Genomic DNA, 21,043 nt, shown 5'->3' on the forward strand with positions numbered 1-21,043 from the left:
GAGGGCTTACTGTAGATTCATTCTCATGTTCAATTCCCCAAGTATTCATTACCGCTGCACCTACACCTGTACATGAGTATGTGTTAGGAATCCACAGAAAAACCTCAGAAGATTTCCATGAACTGATGCAAAGCGAGCAGAGCCAAAAGAACACGGCGCTCACTCACAGTGGTAATGGGCGATGATAACTGTGAATGACAGCTGTTCTCAGCAATTCAAGGGTCCAAAGGACTCATGATGAAAAATACTCCAGCTCCAGAGAAAGAACTAATGGAGATGGAATGCAGATTTTTTACTTTATTTTTCTTGCGTGTTTTATTTTTTTATCTCTGTTTTCTTTTGCAACACGGCTAGTGTGGAAATATGTCTTGTATGTATAATTTATAGCAAACTGCCCTGCCTTCTCGAAGTGGGGAGGGAAGGAATTTGGAAGTCACAATTCTAAAAAAATTAATGTTAAAATGTTTTTATATTCAACGGAGAAACATTTAATGAGATAAATAAAGCTATACCGGGGTGAAAAGAAATCTAAGTGGCCATGGAAATTGGTTCCCTATTGTGGTTCTAGCCTAGGTTAGGCTAGAACATCTCTGGAGCATTTTCCTCTTTCATTTGGGCTCCCATCCTTTCTCTGATGATGACTCTGGAGTAACCTCGTATGATTTTCCCTCTTTGAACTTCAGCTTTAAAAAGGAGGAGGTCACACTCTTTGAATCCCGAGGTCTCTTCCGGCTCTGATCCAACCCCATTTGGTTAGTCCCAACAAGCCCTTTAAAAAGCCACACTTCTTTCCTCTGGGGATTCTGGGAATGAAGAAGGAGGAAATAGCACTAGTTCTATGGGGCCAGAAGGACAGAGTTGTGGCGAGGTCTGACCCTTCTGCGGGGCAGAACCAGGATCGAGAGGTAGAATTCGTGGATGGGCAGATTTGGGATTTAGGTAAGGAAAAATTCCCCCCAAATTAGAGCTGAAGTAAGATTTCTTAGAAGGAGTGAGTTCTCTATCTCTGGAGGTCTTTAAGGAAAATCTGGACGGACGGGTAGTAAGTCCTCCATGTTTGCAATTCTTCAGAGAGGAAGAAGATGGCCATGCTTGGTGATTTTGATAAGAGACATGGATTGGAAAGGCAATTTGAAGCGTAAAGAATGCTGGATTTGGACTCAGTGGACTTGAGTCCAACTTTGTGTGACTGAGTAAATAAGTCACTTCCCTTTCCTGGGCCTAAATTTCCTCATTTGTAACAGGAAGGGGCTGGAAGAAGTGGCCTGAGAAGGCCCTCTCAGCTGTAGCCTCGGATACTAGGATGGTTTGGGGGCTCCTTTCCACCTCTCAGGCAGTAGGGCTCTAGACACACTCAGGCACAGGAATGAGGGGAAGGAGACAGTGGGAGGCAGGGGCCGGCCCAGGCAGCAGCATCAGAGCCTCCCTGGGAGAAGCTGGACGAGGCATTCCCTTGCCTAAGCCTCAGTCTCCTCGTGTTCCAAATGGGTATAATAAGAGCCCCGATAGAGACCAGATTACCGTGAGGCTCAAAAGCCATTCGTAACCTTTGGATTTGAGACGTGACTTCACTGATCTCCCCCGAGAGAAGGCCCGTAAGTCTACTCGAGAACTGAGCGCGCTCCCCGCACGGCCTCTTCAGAGACCGCCATGGCTGCTTCTGGGATCTGGCAGCCCATTTCCCCTGCCCTGACCCCGAATGGAACTGGGCACATCGGGGGCCAACGAGGACTCGCTTTATTGATTACCTGATGCACTCTCCCTCCCCCCTTTTCCTGTCCTCTCCAAAGCCGGGGGCTCCTCGGCCCCATCGCGTACCCTCCCAGCTGGCCCCTTCAGGATCGGGGCCCTTCCCCGTCTCTCCCCCACTCCCTTTCAGGGCCCCCAACACGCGGGACTGAAGTCACGGCACTGCCTCGAGCCCCCCGACGGGCCGGCCCTAGACGAAGCGCCTGTCCTTCTCGGCATAAGTAAAGGGGTCCCCTGGGAAAGGCTGCAAGGGGGGCTGGTTGTACATGCCCTGCAGAAGGATCCAGGCAGTGCCCAGGGTCATGAGCGGGGTCACCACGAAGAGGCAGAGGCGATCCACCGTGCGGGCCACTCGGCTCCAGCTGTCCTTTTCCTGGGGGACCATCAGTCCATCAGCACGAGTGCGTGAAGACCCCTCCACCCACCAAACCAAGGGGATACACAGACACTCAGCCAGACGACCCTAAGGAAGCCTTCCTGAGGACTGACGGAGGGGGGGACGGCCCTCGAAATCCCCTCGATTACCTTGCCTTCGTGACCATTCTTGGCAAAAGAATGGTCTACACTGCCTTCCAAAATACTCTCATCTCTGACAAAAAAGTGGTCTACACTGCTTTCCGAAATACTCTCATCTCTGAAGAAAGAGTGGTCTACACTGCCTTCCAAAATACTCTCATCTCTGAAGAAAGAGTGGTCTACACTGCCTTCCAAAATACTCTCATCTCTGACAAAAGAGTGGTCTACACTGCCTTCCGAAATACTCTCATCTCTGAAGAAAGAGTGGTCTACACTGCTTTCCGAAATACTCTCATCTCTGAAGAAAGAGTGGTCTATACTGCCTCCCCAAATACTCTCATCTCCGATGAAACACTTCTAAAACACTCTCCTCCTTGTGATCTGCCATCTGGCTTCTGTTCTTACCACTCCGCTGAACCTATAACCTCAAAGATCACTGAGGACTTAGATTAGGAGCAGTCAGCCCTCATCCTCCTTCACTTTGAGGAAGTACTTGGCGCCGAGGTCCACTTCCCTCTATCATTGGCCAGACTCTCTTCAGGCCTTAACTCTTTAAGCTTTTCTTTTTTTATCTTCCTGGTCAAATCACTGAATAATTGATTTTTGAGCTGGAAGGCCATTGGGTCCACTCCCTTCCACCCCCATTTTACAGATGAGGTAGTGGAGTCAAGGCAAAAAGTGACTCCATAGACATATATTGGGTCACAGCTTTGGAATTAGAAGGGACTTAGAGATCATCTAGCCTAAGTCCTTTCCACAGATGAGGAAACTAAGGTCTAGAGAGATGAAGGGACTCTAGGGTCATAAATAGCAGAGGGAAGGTTTGAACTCAGGGCCTCTGACTCTTGATCCATCATACTTTTTCCCACAACACACTACCTCCTCAGCTTATCGACTTCTTGAGCCAGATGTTCTCTAGCACCCCATCCCTGCTCTTCTAATGCTCTTCGTAGTCCTGCCCACTTCCATGCCTTCAAGTATCAAAGGTTCTACACGGCTGGCTCCCCAGCCTTCCTCTCCAGTTCTGACATGGCTTCTGATCTCCGGCTCTGTTGGATTTGGAGTCCAAAGATTTTGGTTCTGTCCCCCAGGTTTGCCACCTATGTGCGGCCTGGGGAAAGTCACTCATTGCCCTTCCGGGCCCAGGTGCCATTAAGGAAGTTGACTCGATGACATCTAAGGTCTCTCCTCGATTCTAGGACTCCTCGATCCTCACTTCTCCAGCCCTCATTTCCCTTCTCTGTGAAATATGAGTCAGCCGCACGAGCTCTAACTCTAACTGTGGGACCCTTTGATTAGCTCCGGAGGGGAGTGGGAAGAGGCTGAGCACGGCTTAGGGCAGTTCCTCTGGCCAGGCCCTCCCTACCAGGCTATGGCAGCCACCCTCTTTGTACAAAGCAGCAGGCAGCACGCGGTGATGAGGATGCGGGTGAGCATCGCCCTCCTCCCCTTCAACCTACTTCTGTTTCCAGGCGTGGAGGCTGGCTCTGCCATCCCAAGCCCCAAGGGAAGAGGGCAGCTGAGGGCACCCCCTGCTCCTGCTAAGGCCAGTCCCTGGGGGCAGGGGCTCCTGGGCTGGCAGATGCCCTGTGTCCAGCGTGAGGGACACGGCCAGCCTCCCTCACCTCGTTGTAATTGTTCTGATCTCTCATGTGGGTGACAATGAAGTTGGCACCATCCACGGCTGGCTTTATCTCATTGAACAGCTCCTGTTGGGACTCTTCGGATCCCGGTGGCGGCCGCCCTATGAGGAGACACGAGTGCGGGGGGTTCTGCTAAGAGGGCTAACAAGGGGCACGGGCCCATCGGCCCCCCGGATCCCTTGGACTCTCTCCAGCCTGGACACGCACGCGCGGGAGTGACCCGGCTGGCGAGCCCGTGGCGCTCCGACTGCTTCTCAAACATCAGGTCACTGCGTGACTTGACGGTGAAGTACTCCTCAGCTTTGGAGATGTAGCCTAGAGAGCTGCTCCGGCGCAGCTGGGATCCCAGCACTGGTTCCGCTTCTGGCTGGGACATGTGCAAGAGCCGGGGGAGGGTCTCCAGGAACATCTGGGGAAAGAGAAAGGGCCACTCAGATCTCGAGCTCTTCTTCTTCTTCACCAAACCTCCTCAGGAAGCTTACATTCTCCTGGACAAGACTGTGTGGCCCTGGGAAAGTCACAGCCTCCTTTGTGCCTTAGCTCCTCGTCTACAAAGGGGAGAGAATGAAACCCTTGCTCTTCCTACCTCCTGGGACTGTGCTAGAGAAGGGACTGGGACTTTAGGAGAGCTAGGGAAAGAGTAAGCTGCATTTCTGAGGCACTTTGAAATCTGAGTCCTGTGACATCGGTATTATTACTCCCATTTATCAGATGGGAAAATGGATGTTTGTAGAGGCTGAGGTGGTTCAGTGGATAAGGAGCCAGCTAGCTGGGTGACCCTGGGCAAGTCCCTTAACCGCCATAGCCTAGCCCTTACCCCTCTTCTGCCTTGGAACCAATACACGGGATTGATTCGAAGATGGAAGGTGAAGATTTTTTTTTTTTTTAAGTATTAAAGGTCAGCTTCGCAGCGAGGTTTTCCTGCCTTACTGTCTGGTGTCCCTTCCCCTTCTCCTGCTCTTTGTGGCCATTAATGAGGTGGCCTCCGTGTCCCCCTTTTCCTTCTCCCCTCTCCTCCCTGCCCCTTCCCTCCTCCCCTCCTCCTGGTCTCTCTCTTCTCTCTCGCCTCCCTCTTAGCATCCTCCTTGGCCCGGGCCCCTTTCCATCCTTTGCCCCAGTAGCCTGGCCCCACCGCGGGGCTCCCGCCTCCCCAGCGTCCTGCTCCAGCCTGTCCTCTTCCTCCCTTCAAATGGAGCTCTTGGAGGGCCGGGACCGGCTTCCCTTTTTGCACCCAGCGAGGGATGCCCGAAGGCTCTCTGTCCACCTCTCCTGTGCGCCGGCCGCTGCCCCCGCCCTCCCTCTTCCTCCAGACCCACCTTCCTGACCCCCTGAGACAGGATGTGGGTGCTGGGCGTCCGATGGTGGATGTTCAGAGTGACCACGCAGATGAGCACGATGATGGTGACCAGCACCATGCCAAAGAGCAGGAACCTGCCAGGGACAGAGCCGGCTTGAGCCCGAGCCAGAGAAGGGAGGGGAGCCCGGGGAGCCCCGCACTCACTTGCCAATGAGGGGGATGGCATGGGAAGTGGCGGGCAGACGCTTGGAAATGAGCAGCAGGAAGACAGACTGGGCCAACAGGATGGAGATGGTCACCGAGGTCTTCTCACCACCTGGGAAGAAGAAGGCTGGCCTTGGCCTCGGACCCCTGACCTTCCCCCCCAGACCCGGGGCTCCCGGGTGCTCAGGTGTCGGACTCCCCACTCTTTTGTCTACTGGGGCTGCACTGATCCGTCTGGGTGCCTGGGAGAGTCGCGGGCTCCCGAATGAGGACGGGAGCAGGGGCAGAGCAGCCACGGGGGACACAGCACAAACCCAGGCAAGGTGCCTGAACGCTGTCTGCCTCAGTTTCCCCGGCTGTAAAGTGGAGATAAGCATAGCATCTTCCTCTCAACTGAGATAAAGTGCTACAGATGCTCTCTCTCTCTGTCTCTCTCTCTCTCTCTCTCTCTGTCTCTCTCTGTCTCTCTCTCCCTCCCTCTTTCTCTGTCTCTCTCTCCCTCCCTCTTTCTCTGTCTCTCTCTGTCTCTCTCTCTGTCTCTGTCTCTCTGTCTCTCTCTTTCCCTCCCTCTTTCTCTGTCTCTGTCTCTGTCTCTGTCTCTGTCTCTGTCTCTCTCTCTCTCTCTCTCTCTCTCTCTCTCTCTCTGTCTCTGTCTCTCTCTCCCTCCCTCTTTCTCTGTCTCTCTCTCTGTCTCTCTCTCCCTCCCTCTTTCTCTGTCTCTCTCTCTCCGTCTCTCCTCTCGATCTCTCTCTGTCTCTTTCTTTCTCTCTCTGTCTCTCTCTCCCTCCCTCTTTCTCTGTCTCTCTCTCTCTGTCTCTCTCTCTGTCTCTGTCTCTCTGTCTCTCTCTCTCCCTCCCTCTTTCTCTGTCTCTGTCTCTCTCTCTCTCTCTCTCTCTCTCTGTCTCTCTCTGTCTCTCTCTCCCTCCCTCTTTCTCTGTCTCTCTCTGTCTCTCTCTCCCTCCCTCTTTCTCTGTCTCTCTCTGTCTCTCTCTCTGTCTCTGTCTCTCTGTCTCTCTCTTTCCCTCCCTCTTTCTCTGTCTCTGTCTCTGTCTCTGTCTCTGTCTCTGTCTCTGTCTCTCTCTGTCTCTCTCTCTCTCTCTCTCTCTCTCTCTCTGTCTCTGTCTCTCTCTCCCTCCCTCTTTCTCTGTCTCTCTCTCTGTCTCTCTCTCCCTCCCTCTTTCTCTGTCTCTCTCTCTCTGTCTCTCCTCTCGATCTCTCTCTGTCTCTTTCTTTCTCTCTCTGTCTCTCTCTCCCTCCCTCTTTCTCTGTCTCTCTCTCTCTGTCTCTCTCTCTCTCTGTCTCTCTCTCCCTCCCTCTTTCTCTGTCTCTCTCTCTCATCTACAGACAAATTCCCTTGATTCCAGGTGCCTGGGGGAAGCCTCTCACCCTGAGACAAAGCCGTCAAGGGGAAGAAGGGAGGGTTTGGAGCCACCTGGGAGGGTCCCTGGCTCCATTCCCATCACTGAGTCTTGGAGGACCATGATGGAGATAAAGGAAACCATGGAAGGAATAGTGGATCTCGGCTTGGCGGGCCAGAGTTCAGATTCTGCCTCTGCCTTCTCCCTCTGTGACCTAAGACAAATCCCTTCCCCTCCCCGGCCTCAGTTTCCTCATCTACCACTGGAAGGGGTTGTTTCAGCCAAGCTCCAAGGCTGCTTCCAAGGTTGTTTATGGGATCGTAAGCCCACAGGCAGGGCATTCACTCCTCTTGGACTCCCTCTCCTTCATTGTAAACTGAGGGGTGGGCCTGGAGGCTCTCTTGGGTCCTGTACAACTAGGGCCTGGACGGATGGCCTCTCAAACATGGTGCCACGGGGGAGCCCGAGGACCAGAGGAGGGGGCCAGGCGGGGGGAGAGCCCTAGGACAGAGGAGGGTCCAGACAGGGTGGGGGGAGCCTGAGGACCAGAGGAGGGGGCCAGGCGGGGGGGGAGCCCTAGGACAGAGGAGGGGGCCAGACAGGGTGGGGGGAGCCTGAGGACCAGAGGAGGGGGCCAGGCGGGGGGAGCCCTAGGACAGAGGAGGGGGCCAGGCGGGGCAGGGGGAGCCCTAGGACAGAGGAGGGTCCAGACAGGGTGGGGGGAGCCCGAGGACCAGAGGAGGGGGCCAGGCGGGGCAGGGGGAGCCCTAGGACAGAGGAGGGGGCCAGGCGGGGCGGGGGGAGCCCTAGGACAGAGGAGGGTCCAGACAGGGTGGGGGGAGCCCGAGGACCAGAGGAGGGGGCCAGGCGGGGCAGGGGGAGCCCTAGGACAGAGGAGGGGGCCAGGCGGGGCGGGGGGAGCCCTAGGACAGAGGAGGGTCCAGGCGGGGCGGGGGGAGCCCTAGGACAGAGGAGGGTCCAGACAGGGTGGGGGGAGCCCTAGGACAGAGGAGGGGGCCAGGCGGGGCGGGGGGAGCCCCTCGCTCACTGTCGGCAGGCAGGTAGAAGGCCAGGTTGATCATGAAGGAGATGAGGACGCAGGGCACCAGGATGTTGATGATGTAGAAGAGCGGCTTCCTGCGGATGATGAGGTAGAAGGTGATGTCCTGGTAGCTGGTGCTGGCCAGCGGGACGCTCTCGTCGATGTTTCTGCGGGCGGGCCGGTGAACGATTTCCCACTCTCCGTTTTCTGCAGGTGAGACAGAGGCGCCAAGGCGCAGGGCCCGTGCTGGGCTCCAGGGGCTCCGGCCTGGCTCCCTGGGCCAGAGGGCTTCTCGGGTCTAGAGAGGGCGGACGGGCCGCACCTGTGAAGCCTTCGGGGTCTATAATGATCCATTCCACCGGGTAGGAGCGCCCGCTGTCTTCGTCCTCTTGCTGCTTCAGCTGTAGGTTAATTTCTTTGGCTGTGTAGGTCAGAGAGCTGGAGAAGGAGGGCGATGTGAGGCCTCCGTCCCTGCCCCGCCGTCTCCCCTGTCTCCCTCGGCCCCCCCCGGCCCCCCCTGGCCCCCGGCCCCCCCCCGGCCCCCCCAGGCCCCCAGCCCCCTCCCCCCGCCCCCCATCCTTCCTGGGCTCCAGGGCGAGGAAGGAGCTCGAGAAGGCTGGCGGCCCCAGTGCCCAACCTGAACTTGAGAGAACAGTTCTGCCAGTCAAAGGGGAAGTAGGTGACGCTGATGGGGCAAGAAGACTGGAAAATGGCGGGCGGCAGCCAGTAGACCCAGCCCGAGGAGTAGATGAGAGTGTTGCAGGAATAGGAGATCTGGAAGGTGGCGTCGTTGCTGTGGGGGGAGGGGAGCGCACGAGGGCTGGTCACCAGGGGAAAGGGGGGGGGGGAAGGGGCTGGGCAAGAAGGAGGCGGGGGGAGGGGCAGTGAGGTAGCCCAGTGGACCAGCTGGCGGATTTGGGTTCAAATGTGACTTCAGATACTTCCTGGCTGTAGGGCCCTGGGCAAGTCACTTATGCCCAAGTGCCCGGCCCTCGCTGCCCTTCTGTCCTAGAGCGGATAAGTGGCCATAAAGGAGAAGAAGGCAAGGCTGAGATGAAAGGGGGGAGAGGAGAGGGATGGGGGGGGCTCAGGGGCCAACTTGTTCTCCAGGACGATCTCCGGGAGCCACAGCATGTCCGAGGGCAGGCGCAGGACACTGATGTTCCCGAACTGGGCCTCGTCCCACTGGAGCCGGCTGTCCGTCCATCCCTAGAGATGCAGAGGACACGTGAGGGCTCCCTCTCCCCCTCCCCCAGCCCGAGGAAGGCCCCCAAATTTCGGGGTGACTCGCTTGAGGAAGGCCCCCCCCGAAGCTGGCCTCTCACGTGCTCTATCCACACGCTGGTGGTGAGGGTCTCGTCCACTTCTTTCTGAAAGGAGAGCAGAGGTCCCGATGTGGCTCGGACCCTGAACTGGGGCCGAGGGGGTGGCTCAGGCCCTGCAGCCGGACCTCTGGGGACGGGGGAGGGGCGCGTGCTTTTTGGATCAGATCCTAAGAGACTCCTCAATTTGGCTCCAGGAGGGACCTGGAGGACGTTTCATTGGCCTCCCTCAGACGGGCCAAGTGCCGGAGCTGCCCTGTGCCAAGCGGCCCTCCTTGTGCCAGCCCCCGGGATCGTCCCCATTTTACAGTAGAGGAAGCAGAAGCAAGCAGAGGTTAAGTGACTTGTCCAGGGTCACACAGCCAATGCATGTTGGAGTTGGGATTCGAACCCAGGGCTTCCTGACTCCACCCTGACGTTTACTTTCTGCCCATTAGCAAACACAGCTGGGCCGGACTTGTTTTCGGGTGACCTGCGATTCCCAATAGGTTCCTCCTCCTCCCGCGCCCCTGCCTGCCCATCCTCCCTGGCCTCCATCTTCCCGGAGTCGGCCGGCATAAGCAGGGCGCCACCCCTGCTGGAAAGGGGGGCCTTCCTGGCTTCTGGGGGGTGGGCCCCTCTCTCGCTGGCACCCCGGCTCCCTTTGTAGGTCTTTCTGCCTCCCCGTGATTCAGTCTAGGAACCGTGGTCATAATTGTGGGGCCTGTAGGTCACTCTCCTCCCTTCCCTCCGGGATGCCTTTTCTGGGGTCACCTCAGAGCCATAAGGGGGCCCCGACCCCGGGCCTGGGGGCCCTCCCTGCCTCCAGAAGCCTCTGTCCTGGCGGGAGAGACACCCAAGGGAGACCGAGTCAGGAGGAGGGCCGGCGTGAGCGGGGGCTCACCAGGGAGATGAGGTTCGAGAGGGTGAGGGCCAGGAAGATGTCCACTCGGTCCCCTTGACGGTCCACGGGCCGAAGCTTCTTGTTATAGGCCTTCTCTTGGAAGAGGTAGCGGATGAGCCTCTCCTCCTCGTTCAGGGCCCCGGCACCTGGGGAAGGGGGCGATGGAAGCCTGGGGGGCTCCCTGGCAGCGGGGCGGAGGCTGGGCGGGAGGCCCCAGAGGCTGTGGGGTGCTGAGGAATGGAGGAGGCCCTGGGGAGGAAGCGGAGGGGGCATCCTGGGGGCCGGGCCGTGCAGGGAGTGGGGGGACAGGAAAGCGGTGCCCAAGGGGGGCCTTACCGGAGATGGCCAGAGCTAGGAGCAGCCCCAGCGTCCAGCCCTCCATTCTGTCCCCTCAGCCTGCAGCCCTGGATCTGACCCCTCCTGTCCGAGACAGGGCGCGAGGAATGTGGCTGGGGGGGGCGACAGGTGGCCATGGGGGGGCGGAGGAAACGAAGGGATCAGAACAGCAACCTGACACTTGGGGCAGCGGGCGGAAGAGGAAAGGGGAGGGGGGCCCCCAGGAGGAAGGGGGGCTTGGGGCACGCCGGGGAGGGGCCGGAGAGCAGGCCAGGCCAGCTGTGGCCGTCACTCATCCGCAGGGGACAGCTGCAATCATGGGGGGGGGACCAAAGGCCCCCCTCTAGGGTGAGCCCCTTCCCCCGTCGGAGGCCCCATTCAGGGAATGTTGCTCATTGGGCTAACGGCTGGGAACGCAGACACAAAGCACTCAGTCCTCGGCCTGGGATGGTCGCACAATCGTTTATTGGGGGGACAAGCACTCTAAGAGGCCCTGGACCCCCAGGCCCTTCCTTCTTTACCCAGGTGGCCGCCACTTGTTTTCCCCTCAGTTTCCCGGGAGAACCCTACTTTGGCCCCCAAAGAGCCACGGCTTGGAGCAAAGAATAGAAAAGAGGGGAAGACGAGTCATCGGAGGCAGCCAGGGCGCCCCCCCGCCAGGCCTCCAGAAGAGAAGGTCCTCCTGTCTCCAGAGGAAGTCCACTCAAGTCTGTTCCCCCAGGGGTGGCTCTTTGGGGTGCTCTTATTATGGAAATGTTAGTTCTGGGTGATACCCCGCCTCTACCCACCCCTCCCCAGTAGATCTGCTGATAAATAACTACGCTATCCTGATCCCTGCCAGCCCCGGGCCCCTCAGGCCCCAACAGGCTCCTCAGAGGAAAAGGACCTGCCAGAGGAGCCCCCCCACCATCGAACTTCAGCTGGAGGGTGACTCTGGGGCCTCTGGCCACCTGGCCCCACCTTAGGGGGCTTCAGCTCCAAGAGACGCCCCTCCACTTGTTCTCCTTGCCCAGCTATCTCCATTGGTGTAGGGCCAGGCCCCAGGACCCCTGCCCAGTCGCAGAGGGCCATCTGGCCCATGTCCTTTCTGACTATGTTGGGGGCCCAGCTCTGAAGGCCCTCAAGGCCTGGGCCAGAAGACCAGGGAGGCTGTAAGTGAGGGTGGCAGGCTCCAGGCCGATCATGGTGGCAAAGACGACTACCCGACCCCCCATGACTGCCCTGACTTGGGCCTGGAAGAGTCCCTTCTGGGTCCTGGAGCCCAGGTCAGCCAGGATCTGCCAAGAAAAAGACGATGTCAAGAAGGCAGAGGGGTGTCGCCTCTCCCCCAGGATCATCCTCCCTCTCCCTCTTCTGGGAGGGCGCCCCAGGATCAGTTCAGGGTGTCTGAAGCCTTGTGACTAGAGGCCAGGCTTATATTGGGAAGGGAAGACCCTCTTTCCCTTCCGCCCTCCCCTCCCCCCCGACTTTCCCCACCGTGCCTCCCTGCCCCTGTTAGGTTGTATGGGACAAAGAGAAGACAAGCCTGGGGTCTGAGGGGCTGATGTCTCTACCTCCTGAAAATCCATGGCCAGCTGCTCAGGGGGCACCTGCAGGATCCAGGCATAGGATCCTCGAAGGTTAGCCAGCTTTTGGCCCAGAATAGCCAGCCCAGGGCAGCCTGGAGGGAGGGAGAAGTGAGGGTCCATCTCCCCGATCCTCCCAAACCTTCTGTAAAGGAGACGGTACTGTGGAGAAGGGGAAGGCAGGGTCCAAGGAGAGAGCACCCGAAGTCCACCAAAGCCAGATTCCACAGGAAATGGGAGCCACATTGGCCGCCCATAGTCTACCCGCTCTGAGCACAGGCTTTAGAGCATCTAGGCCAATCTCCCTGGTTTCATAGATGAGGAAACAGGCCCAGAGAGGTTGAGGAGCAGCATCAAAGGCTCAGCCGTCTGGAACCGGAAGGGAGCTCAGAGGCCATTCAGTCCAGCCTTCTCATTTTACAGTGGCAGAACTCAGGCTCCCTCCTCCCTGCTCAGCTGCTTTCTATATATCCTGCCCTGCTCTCCTTTCTAATAATAACTTACTTCCAATTCCTTATCAAGGTTCACAGAGTGTCTTCTGACCTGGATGGTGTACATTTTACAGCTAGGGAAACTGAGGCTCCGAGCTCTTAAGAAGGCACCTACCCAGGCTCATACCACTAATGAATGTCAGAGGCGGAATTCAAACCTAGAGCTTTCCTAACTTCGAGTCTCTCTCCTCTTGCCTCTCTCTGGGCTTTCTGCTGGAAAGGATCCCATGGGAGATGGCCTTGGTGCAAGACTGGATTTGGGAAGACTTGGGTGGATGGCTTGTCCTATTCGTTACCTTCTGCTTCCACTTCTTGATCCTGCCTCCCCTGTGGTACAGGGGCATCTCCTCCAGGGGCTGAGGAGAAAGAGAACAATGGGGAAACTGAGTCCAAAGGGAAGGAGGGAAGACAACAAGAGGCAGAGATGGGGAGGGAGAGATGGAGAGACAGAGAGAGAGGGGGAGGGAAAGAGAGACAGAAAGAGACAAAAAGAGAGACAGAAAGAGACAGAGAAACAGAGAGACAGAGAGGGAGGGAGGGAGACAGAGACAGAAAGAGACAGACAGAGAGAGGGAGGGAGGGAGAGAGAGAGACAGAAAGAGAGACAGACAGAAAGAGACAGAGAGAAACAGAGAGACAGAGAGGGAGGGAGACAGAGACAGAAAGAGACAGAGAGAGGGAGGGAGGGAAAGAGACAGAGAGAAAGAGAGACAAGGAGAGACAGAGAGAGAAAGAGAAAGAGATGGAGAGAGAGACAGAGAGAAAGAGACAGAGACAGACAGAGAAGGCGGCTACTCACAGGAGGAGGGAAGGAGAGAAACGTAGCCTCTGTCAGAACTTTTGGCCTCTGGGACGAGCCCCACAAACCTGCCGGGGCAGGAGGCAGGGAAGGTAGACTGGGCTGGGAATGGGGGGCTCATCCCCCATTTTGGGGAGACAGTCGCTAAGGCCCCGGCCAAAGGGGCAAGGACTGGGGGGAGATGGGAAAAGTTCAGCCAGGGAGCATTTTCCACGGCCCTCAGGCAGAGCCCCTGTTTCCGGCCCTGGTCAGAGGAGTGGAGGAAGGGTTCAGGGGGGCTCCCAGGGGAAGGGCAAATGCCAGGCGAGGCAGGAGGGGGCCCTCAGAGAGAGTTGGGGCACCGGCGTCCTCGCCCAGCCACTGACCTCGAGGAGGGAGCCAGGAATGGCGGAGAAGCCCCAGGCCCAGTCCAGGCAGTGCTCGAGCGAGCCGGAGCAGCCCTAAGTGACGGGAGAAGAAGTCCTGAGCGTTTCTGAGCAGGGTCAGCAGGGTCTGGACCAGCGAGCGCAGCTCTGGGGGGAGGGCACAGAAGGGCGAGGTCAGAGCCGGAGGAGGGAGTCTGAGCCCCCCCATCAGTCCATGCAGCCCCCCTCCAGCTGCCCTGCAGCTCCGTCTCCCAAACAGCAAGGAGGAACCGACCGCATCTCCTCTTGCGCAGCTGGCACTTCTTCTGGGACAGGCGGGCACAGGTGCTGGTGCCCCCGGGCACCGGGCAGGAGCGCTCGTAGAAGGAGCAGAGGTGGGCCAGCTCGGCAGAAGGGTCCTCCTGGGAGTCCAGAGCCAGAAACTCGCGGCAGCTGGGCTCACGGCTGGAAGGAGGGGCTGCAGAAGACCAAACTGGAGTGACGGGTTCTTCCTCTCACCCAGCTTCACGGAGTTATTGAGAGAGCCAGAACAACCCGAGTTCAAATCCTTCCTCTGACTCCTATTAGCTGTGTGACCCGAAGCAGGCTGATAAACTTCACTGGGCCCCTAGCACAGAGCCCGACACACAGTAGGTGTTTAATACCCGTTTGTTGAATCGGGCGACAGAATGGAAGCTCTTGGAGGACGAGAGTGGGTTCGTTTTGTCTCCGCACTCCCAGGGCCAGCAGAACACCTCAGCACACAGTAGGTGCTTCGTACACAGTTGCTGTACTTGAAATGCTTTCCTGACAGTGTGCCAGGGAAAAGGTGGAGGGGAAACCCAACGGAACACACCAAGGCTGCCAAGGAGGGATGGAGAGGACACTCACCACTCATCTGCTGGCGGATCCAGTCCCCAAACGCTGCCACGCGGGTGTACACCCCAGGCTTGCCCGGCTCTCCACAGCCATCCCCCCAGGAGGTGATGCCATAGAGGACCTTCCTGAGGGGGTGCCCAGCCAGGGCACATGTCAGAGGCCCCCCAGAGTCACCCTGTGGGCACATGGAACGGAGGAGGGGCAGCTAGCGGGCCCCTGGGCCGCCCTGTTGGCCATCTTCCACCCTCCCCAGGGAGCCAAATGTCACAGAGGAAAATGGATGGAGTAAGGAGAGAGGAAAGGGAATCAGGAGATCTGGGGGGCTCCAGGCTCCAACAGGTTCCCCCCTTCCTACCTGGCAGGAGTCCACCCCTCCCGACAGATAGCCAGCACACAGCATGGTGCTGGGGAGGAGTGCCGGCCCCAGAGCCGTCCGGCACGTGTCCAGGCTGAGCAGGGGTACCCTGGCCTCCCTCACAGTCTTAGCCGCCGGCCCGTCTGAGTGGGAGGGACAAGATGGCGCTGGGCGCAGAGCCCTTGGGACAGCCTGGCTCCCTCCTCTTCTTCCCCGAATCCCATCGCCCTTCCGTCAGATTCTGGGCGAGGGTCTGTGACGGTGTCCCCTACAGACCCCCTTAGCTCAGAGCCCCCACACAGTCACACCTTCATAGACGGCTCCCCAGCCAGCGATGGAGCAGACGGTGCCCGCGGGGGGCTCTATGGGCTCCTCGGGCAGACAAATGGGCCATGCCCACTCAGACAGGGGCACCGCTGCCCACAGCTCCACCAGGGCCAAGTCATTCTGGAAGGTCTGGGGGTCAAACTATAGGGAAAAGGCAAGGAGGGAAGTCGGTTGGGAAAGGGAAGCTCAGATGTCCCAGGAGCCCCCAGCAAGAGCAGAGCCTAGAGAGGATCGAGGAAGGGGCTCCGGGATGCTGGAGAAATGAATTCTTACCTTGGGGTGGGGCAGAATACGGTTAACAGGGATCCCCTCCTCCTGCCCATCCCTAGGAGTGCTGCTCAGGGTCACTGTCCACAGGAGCTCGTTCTGAAGGCTGCTGAGGGACACAGAACTCGAGCTCACCAGGGAGGAGGAAAGGAGGGAAGGAGGAAAGGAGGGAAGGAGGAAAGGAGGAAAGGAGGGAAGGATGAAAGGAGGAAAGGTGGAAAGGAGGGAAGGAGGAAAAGAAGAAAGGAGGACAGGAGGGAAGGAGGGAAGAAGGAAAGGAGGGAAGGAGGAAAGGAGGAAAGGAGGACAGGAGGGAAGGAGGAAAGGACAGGAGGGAAGGAAGAAAGGAGGGAAAGAAGAAAGGAGGAAAGAAGGGAAGGAGGAAAGTAGGGAAAGAGGAAAGGAGGAGGAGAATGCCTCTCAGGGTCTCAGCTGGGGGATTCGTTTGGGGGCTTCTATGACTTCAGAGTCCATCTAGTTCAATGATCCCATTCTACAGAAGAGAATACTGAGGCCAAGTAAGGTCACTTGCCCAAGGTCACACAGGGAGTAAATAACTAACAGAGGTGACATTTGAACTCAGGTCCCCCCAAGTGTATCTAGTATATTTTCTACTGCACCATGTCTGGAATGACAATTGTACTAATAGCTAGCATTTATGGGGGTTGGGTGGCTCAGTAGGTTGAGAGCCAGGCCTAGAGAATGGAGGTCCTGGATTCCAATCTGACCTCAGACACCTCCTAGCTGTATGATCCTGGGCAAGTCACCTCCATTGCCTAGTTCTAACTGCTTTGGAACCGATACACAGGATTGATTCTAAGATGGAAGGGAAGGTTGGTTCTTTCTTTCTTTCTTTCTTTCTTTCTTTCTTTCTTTCCTCCTTTCTTTCTTTCCTCCTTTCTTTCTTTCCTCCTTTCTTTCTTGTATTTATAGAGCACTTTAAGATCTGCAATGGGGTTTAAAATAGTATCTCATTTTATCCTCATAACAACTCAGGGGAAATAAGTACTATTATTATCTCCATTTCACAGATGAAGAAACTGAGGCAGATGAATTGATAGTTAAGGGTCACACACTAGTAAGCATCTGATGTGTTTGGAGAGTTGTGCATTGACTTACATCTTCCTTCCTTCCTTCCTTCCTTCCTTCCTTCCTTCCTTCCTTCCTTCCTTCCTTCCTCCCTCCCTCCCTCCCTCCCTCCCTCCCTCCCTCCCTCCCTCCCTCCCTTCCTTCCTCCCTCCCTCCCTCCCTCCCTCCCTCCCTCCCTCCCTCCCTCCCTCCCTCCCTTCCTTCCTTCCTTCCTTCCTTCCTTCCTCCCTCCCTCCCTCCCTCCCTCCCTCCCTCCCTCCCTCCCTTCCTTCCTTCCTTCCTTCCTTCCTTCCTTCCTTCCTTCCTTCCTTCCTTCCTTCCTTCCTTCCTTCCTTCCTTCCTTCCTACCTCCCTCTCTCCCTCCCTCCCTCCCTTTCCTCCTTCCTCCCTTCTCTGCTCATCTACCTATCTGTCTATTTTTTTTGTTTGTTTTGTGTGGACCTGTGATGTTATCAGTGTAAGGAACTCCTTTGGAGAAAATTCCCAGCCAAGACCATGCCCTGCCAAGGGTGTGAGCACATGGTTACTCCTTCATGGAACAGCTTCTTTTAATGGAAAGAGTTCTGGGTTGAAGTCAGAAGACCTGGGTTCAAATCCACTTCAGACACCACCTGGGGGATTCTGAGATTCCTTTCAACTAAATAATTTGCAGATAAGTAGCTTTGTTTTTGGCTCTCACCTTCCATCTTAGAATCAATACTGTATATTGGTTCCAAGGTAAGAGCTAATGACACCTAATCCCCTGAGTCACCCAATCGTCCCCCGATGAGTGACTCTTATTCAGAGTTTAATGGTAGAAAGTCAGGGAGTTGGCTGGAGCACTTAGGAATACTTTTCTGTCTCATACAACCAGTGTGTCCAAAAAGGTCCTTGAACTCAAGTCCTCTGAGCCCAGGGCAGGTTCTCCAAAGCACTTAACCTACATAATTGGTTTGACCCTCCACGGGGAAGGCAGGGACTTTAGCAACCATCATCCCCATTTTACAGCTGAGGAAGCCAGGCTTGAGAAAAGAAATGACTTGTCCAAGGCCACACGGCTGGCTCTCTCCGAGGTCCCTCTTGACTCCCTTTTGCTTCTCTAAGTGCAGCTCTCACCGACTTGGGTCGTGCCCCGCATTGTTCCCCCTGGCGAGGCTCCTCTTGTCCATTAGGGGGCAGCAAAGACCACTGCCTGCTGAGGCCGTCCCCACAGTCCGTGGACCGCTGAGAAAGTGGGAGACGAGGGGCGGGGGGCGGGGGGGGGTGCTAGACCTCTGTGTGTGGTCCTCTCCTACCCCCGCGACCTCCCAGGGGACCCACCTGACAAAGCAGTGAGCGGCAGTGAGGACCCAGGAGTCCCCCACCAGGACGCCTCCGCACATGGGCTGCCCGTTCATCCTCAGCAGCACCAGCCACGGCCAGGAGCCGGGGGAGGCTGCCCTGCCCCCCACGATTCGGCCCCGGGCTCCCGTCCCATTGGCAGTCCCGCGGCTCTGGAGGCCACACGTCACTGGCGGGAAAGGAAGAGGAGTCAGGCCGGGGTGCTGCCTGGGGCTCCCCAGCATCTCCCCATCCTTCCCTCACCTTCTGCCCATCGCTGCCGCCCTTACCTGGCTTCCGTGCTCCAGGAAGGTGTCGGACGGGCGGCTGTTGGCTCCGAAGCCCTGGGGGGGGGGGGGGCGGGACGGGAGCACAATGCGCACCTCTGAACAGCTCATGCCCAGCCCGGGCGCCTGAATCTCTGAAGAGGCTCTAAGGGCACCCGGGGTAACCCGCTCTGCCCCCCCCCCCACCTTGGGGATAAGAGAAGGGAGCACTAAGGGGGCTCCAGCCTCGAGAGGGGTCCTTCCAGGGAGGAGAAGGGGGCCCCGGAGGCAAGAACCGAGAACTCGGCTTGGCTCCTGGGCAGCCGGCAGTGAGCCAACAAGGAGGGGATCAGGGTGCTGGGGGGGGGGACCCCAGCCCCAGGAGAAGGCCTGGCCTGGCCCTAGGGCTCACCAGGGCAAGGTGAGGTGTGGTTGGCACAAGCCTGGCACCCCACAAGCCTGCGTCTGTATTCCAGCGCCGCCCTTTCTACAGCCAGTGAAGCCTTTCTCTGGACAGCCTTGAGCATGAGTGTGCCCTGCTCCGACAGGGCTGTGGAGAGAGAGGGAGCCAGGGCTGGGCAGCTGCGCCCTGCCCAAGCTCCCAGACCAGGGATGGGAGGAAGGGACGCCAGCGTGCCTCCTGGCCTCAGTGGAGCCCTACATGCAGAATCTGGGGGTCCACCCAAGCTAGAGGGGGAGGCTTTGCCTTGGGCCACACGATGTGGAAGCTCCTGGCTGCAGCCTGTCTCTCCAGCAATACCGGAACCACTCAGCCTAGCCTCTAGCCAGCAGAAGTCATTCATTCAGGAAACTCCCCGGGAGGGGGGCGCCCCCATTTCATGACCTGGCCTGCCCACCGAGGGGCACAAGCTCTGATCTGAGGTCTCATGGGCCACTGTGACTTGATTGCTCTCAAAAAGGGGATTTGAGGTGAAAAGGCATCCCCCTTGCGCCAGGCACAGGCCCACCGGCCCGCCTCTGGAGGAAAGCCTAAACTAAGGCTAAGGCTTCCGAGCAGGCAGGGTGTCTGGGGACTGGGATGCCCCCTGCGCCCTCCTTCCCTCCCCTCGGCTTCTCAATGAACTTTCTCCCAAGCCCCAGATTCCCATCTTAATCCCCAGCTCTTCCTCAGCCCCTAAAGCTCCCTCTAACCCTCCCGCTCGTCCCGGAATCTCCTCTGCCCCCTCCTTAATCCTCTTTCTCTCTAATCCCCCCCTTCTCCCCAACTCCGGGGAGTCGACCCCTCTCCTAACTGCCCAGGAAACAAACTCACCTTGAAGTGTCGTCCTGGCCAAGCGCTCTTGCCTTGGGGCTGCAGCCCCGGCTGCCGCTATGCCCCAGGGGGACAGGAGGCTCAGCAGCCCCAGCACCCAGGGCAGCATCGCGCCCCAGAGGCTTGAGAGGTTCCCCAACTTGGTTCGGCGGCCCTCAGTCCTCAGCCCTCTCCAGCCTCCCCTGGCCAGCCTCTCCCACCATGCCTTGGCTTAGCAGGGACAGGACAGATTGAGGTGAGCTGGAGGGGCTGGGGCTGCTCTGGGGACAAGGGGCTGTTGGACAAACCCTCCGCTGGCAGGCCTGGTGTCCAGCTTGGGGTCATGAATGGGGTGATGGGAGCTGAGGGAAGGCAGTGGGTGGGGATGGGCCTCTCCCTCGCCCTGGGTCCCCTCGTCCCCCCCAGTCGCAGCCTTTGAAGTCCTGTCCTCAAGGCTCTTTGTGAAAAGGGCCCTTGTTTCCCCGGATCCATCAAAGGGGGCATCAAAGGGGGGAAAGCAGGGCTAACGGCTGGGTGGGAGGGAGAGGCCAGACCGCCAGGACAGCCCAGCTTCCCATCCCAGAGCAGACTAGTGAGGCCAGTTGGTGGAGGGTAAGTGGGGAGAGGAGCCCCTGGCCCTGGCCTGGGAGGGGGACCATCTCTAGTCGCTCCCCGACTTTCCACCATTCATGAGGTCATGCCGAGGGGATTTGTGCTCATCCTCAGGGGTTCCAGGTGTTCTCCTCAGGCCTGGTCTGGGTGTCAAAAGGCAGCTTGAAAAACTTGGCTTCAAATTCCAGCTCCGTTGTGTGCCTCAGTTTCCTCCACTGTCCAATGGGGCGATTTGGGCTGGATGATCTTTGAAGCCCCTTGGATGGCCAGATCCCCTGGTTCTGGGTCCCCTGCCTGGGCCTCAGGAGCTCCCGGCCTAATTGCTTCGGGGCCCCTTCCCAGACAATTGTTACCACTTCAAAAGGGCAAGATCAAAGAGCTGTAATTATCGCAGTAATTACTGGAGGGGAAGGGAGGCCAGAGGAGGGTGCTGGCAGCAGGTCCCGGATTGGAGGGGGAGAGCTGGAGATGAAAGCCTCTCCGAGGGACCTGAGCTGGCCAAGGGGAAGCTGCTTGTCCCCCTTCTCTGCACTCCCCTCTCCCCATTGTGAGGGCTGCTTTCAGCCAAGCACCCTCTCTCCAGTGGGAACTTCTGGGATAGCTCAGCTCCAACCTGGACCGCCTCAAAGAGAGGGGATGGGGTGGGGGGCAGCCAGCTTAAACATAGCCAGAGGTGATGGGGACTGTGCCTGGGGGGCCCCCTTACTCACCAGACTTTGGAAAGCAAAGGAGAAAGCCTGCATGGTATAGGGACTCATAGGAGGTATGGGAGGCAGGAGGTCCTGAGTTCAAGTCTTACCTTGAACATACACTGGCTGTGCATCTTATGAGTAAGTCATCGAACTACTCAGCGCTGCCAGCCAAGACCCTGACTAACTGACGAGGAGCTCCAAGGATTACTCAGAGACCTTTTCCCAAAACAATCCCTTCCATTGGAAAGAGCAGGATAATAATAGCTGGCATTTATATGTCATGCTCTGAAGCGCCCAAAGCCCTTTCTATACATCTGTGATGCGGGGAGTCCGTGAAGCAGGCCTGAAGCCAACCCCTGTGGAATTGGGGGAGCCGTTTTGGCCAACATGACTCAAGGGCTGGTTTACGGGAAGGTGAAAGTTTTCCAGCGGGCTGAAAGATGGCTGTCTGGAGAG

The 21,043-nt window shown here is 57.8% G+C and overlaps 2 protein-coding genes across 6 annotated transcripts; both read right to left on the minus strand.

Annotated features, from left to right (window-relative positions):
* Positions 1–265: 265 nt before the first annotated feature.
* Positions 266–10,671, minus strand: CHRND (cholinergic receptor nicotinic delta subunit). Of its 4 annotated transcripts, XR_008916887.1 has the most exons (13): positions 10,351–10,671; positions 10,015–10,160; positions 9,135–9,179; positions 8,909–9,018; positions 8,447–8,602; positions 8,132–8,247; positions 7,816–8,016; positions 5,410–5,521; positions 5,225–5,339; positions 4,116–4,317; positions 3,891–4,009; positions 3,145–3,314; positions 1,988–2,122 (listed from the first exon to the last, which is right to left on the minus strand). XR_008916887.1 is itself a non-coding variant. In XM_056819933.1 (12 exons), exons 1-12 carry the CDS (start codon positions 10,394–10,396, stop codon positions 1,940–1,942), a joined length of 1,551 nt encoding a protein of 516 aa, XP_056675911.1. In that variant the 5' UTR covers positions 10,397–10,666; the 3' UTR covers positions 267–1,939. The 4 variants fall into 4 exon arrangements, 3 of the variants coding, with proteins under 3 accessions (XP_056675912.1, XP_056675914.1, XP_056675911.1); XM_056819933.1 differs by lacking the exon at positions 3,145–3,314 and having other exon boundaries at positions 267–2,122; positions 10,351–10,666; XM_056819934.1 differs by lacking the exons at positions 3,145–3,314; positions 9,135–9,179 and having other exon boundaries at positions 266–2,122; positions 10,351–10,667.
* Positions 10,672–10,796: 125 nt separating this feature from the next.
* Positions 10,797–19,500, minus strand: PRSS56 (serine protease 56). Of its 2 annotated transcripts, none has more exons than XM_056819932.1 (13): positions 19,305–19,500; positions 18,444–18,581; positions 18,056–18,109; positions 17,766–17,955; positions 15,384–15,483; positions 15,092–15,251; positions 14,784–14,926; positions 14,441–14,603; positions 13,845–14,027; positions 13,571–13,717; positions 12,703–12,762; positions 11,904–12,010; positions 10,797–11,627 (listed from the first exon to the last, which is right to left on the minus strand). In XM_056819932.1, exons 1-13 carry the CDS (start codon positions 19,411–19,413, stop codon positions 11,442–11,444), a joined length of 1,740 nt encoding a protein of 579 aa, XP_056675910.1. In that variant the 5' UTR covers positions 19,414–19,500; the 3' UTR covers positions 10,797–11,441. The 2 variants fall into 2 exon arrangements, with proteins under 2 accessions (XP_056675910.1, XP_056675909.1); XM_056819931.1 differs by having other exon boundaries at positions 15,384–15,486.
* Positions 19,501–21,043: the final 1,543 nt, after the last annotated feature.

This window comes from Monodelphis domestica, chromosome 2 (genome assembly GCF_027887165.1).
Source record: "Monodelphis domestica isolate mMonDom1 chromosome 2, mMonDom1.pri, whole genome shotgun sequence".
NCBI lineage: Eukaryota > Metazoa > Chordata > Mammalia > Didelphimorphia > Didelphidae > Monodelphis > Monodelphis domestica.

Bases quoted from the DNA above. Each gene is read 5' to 3' on its own strand.
- CHRND (XM_056819933.1), bottom strand. From the start codon at position 10,396: ATGGAGGGCTGGACGCTGGGGCTGCTCCTAGCTCTGGCCATCTCCG. The intron at 10,161-10,350 runs GTAAGGCCCCCC...CCCCTTCCCCAG, and splicing joins CCTAGCTCTGGCCATCTCCG to GTGCCGGGGCCCTGAACGAG. The intron at 9,180-10,014 runs GTGAGCCCCCGC...CTCTCCTTTCAG, and splicing joins TCTCGAACCTCATCTCCCTG to AAAGAAGTGGACGAGACCCT.
- PRSS56 (XM_056819931.1), bottom strand. From the start codon at position 19,413: ATGCTGCCCTGGGTGCTGGGGCTGCTGAGCCTCCTGTCCCCCTGGGGC. The intron at 17,956-18,055 runs GTAAGGGCGGCA...CTTTCCCGCCAG, and splicing joins TCCTGGAGCACGGAAGCCAG to TGACGTGTGGCCTCCAGAGC. The intron at 11,628-11,903 runs GTAGAGACATCA...TTTTCTTGGCAG, and splicing joins TGGCCATGGATTTTCAGGAG to ATCCTGGCTGACCTGGGCTC.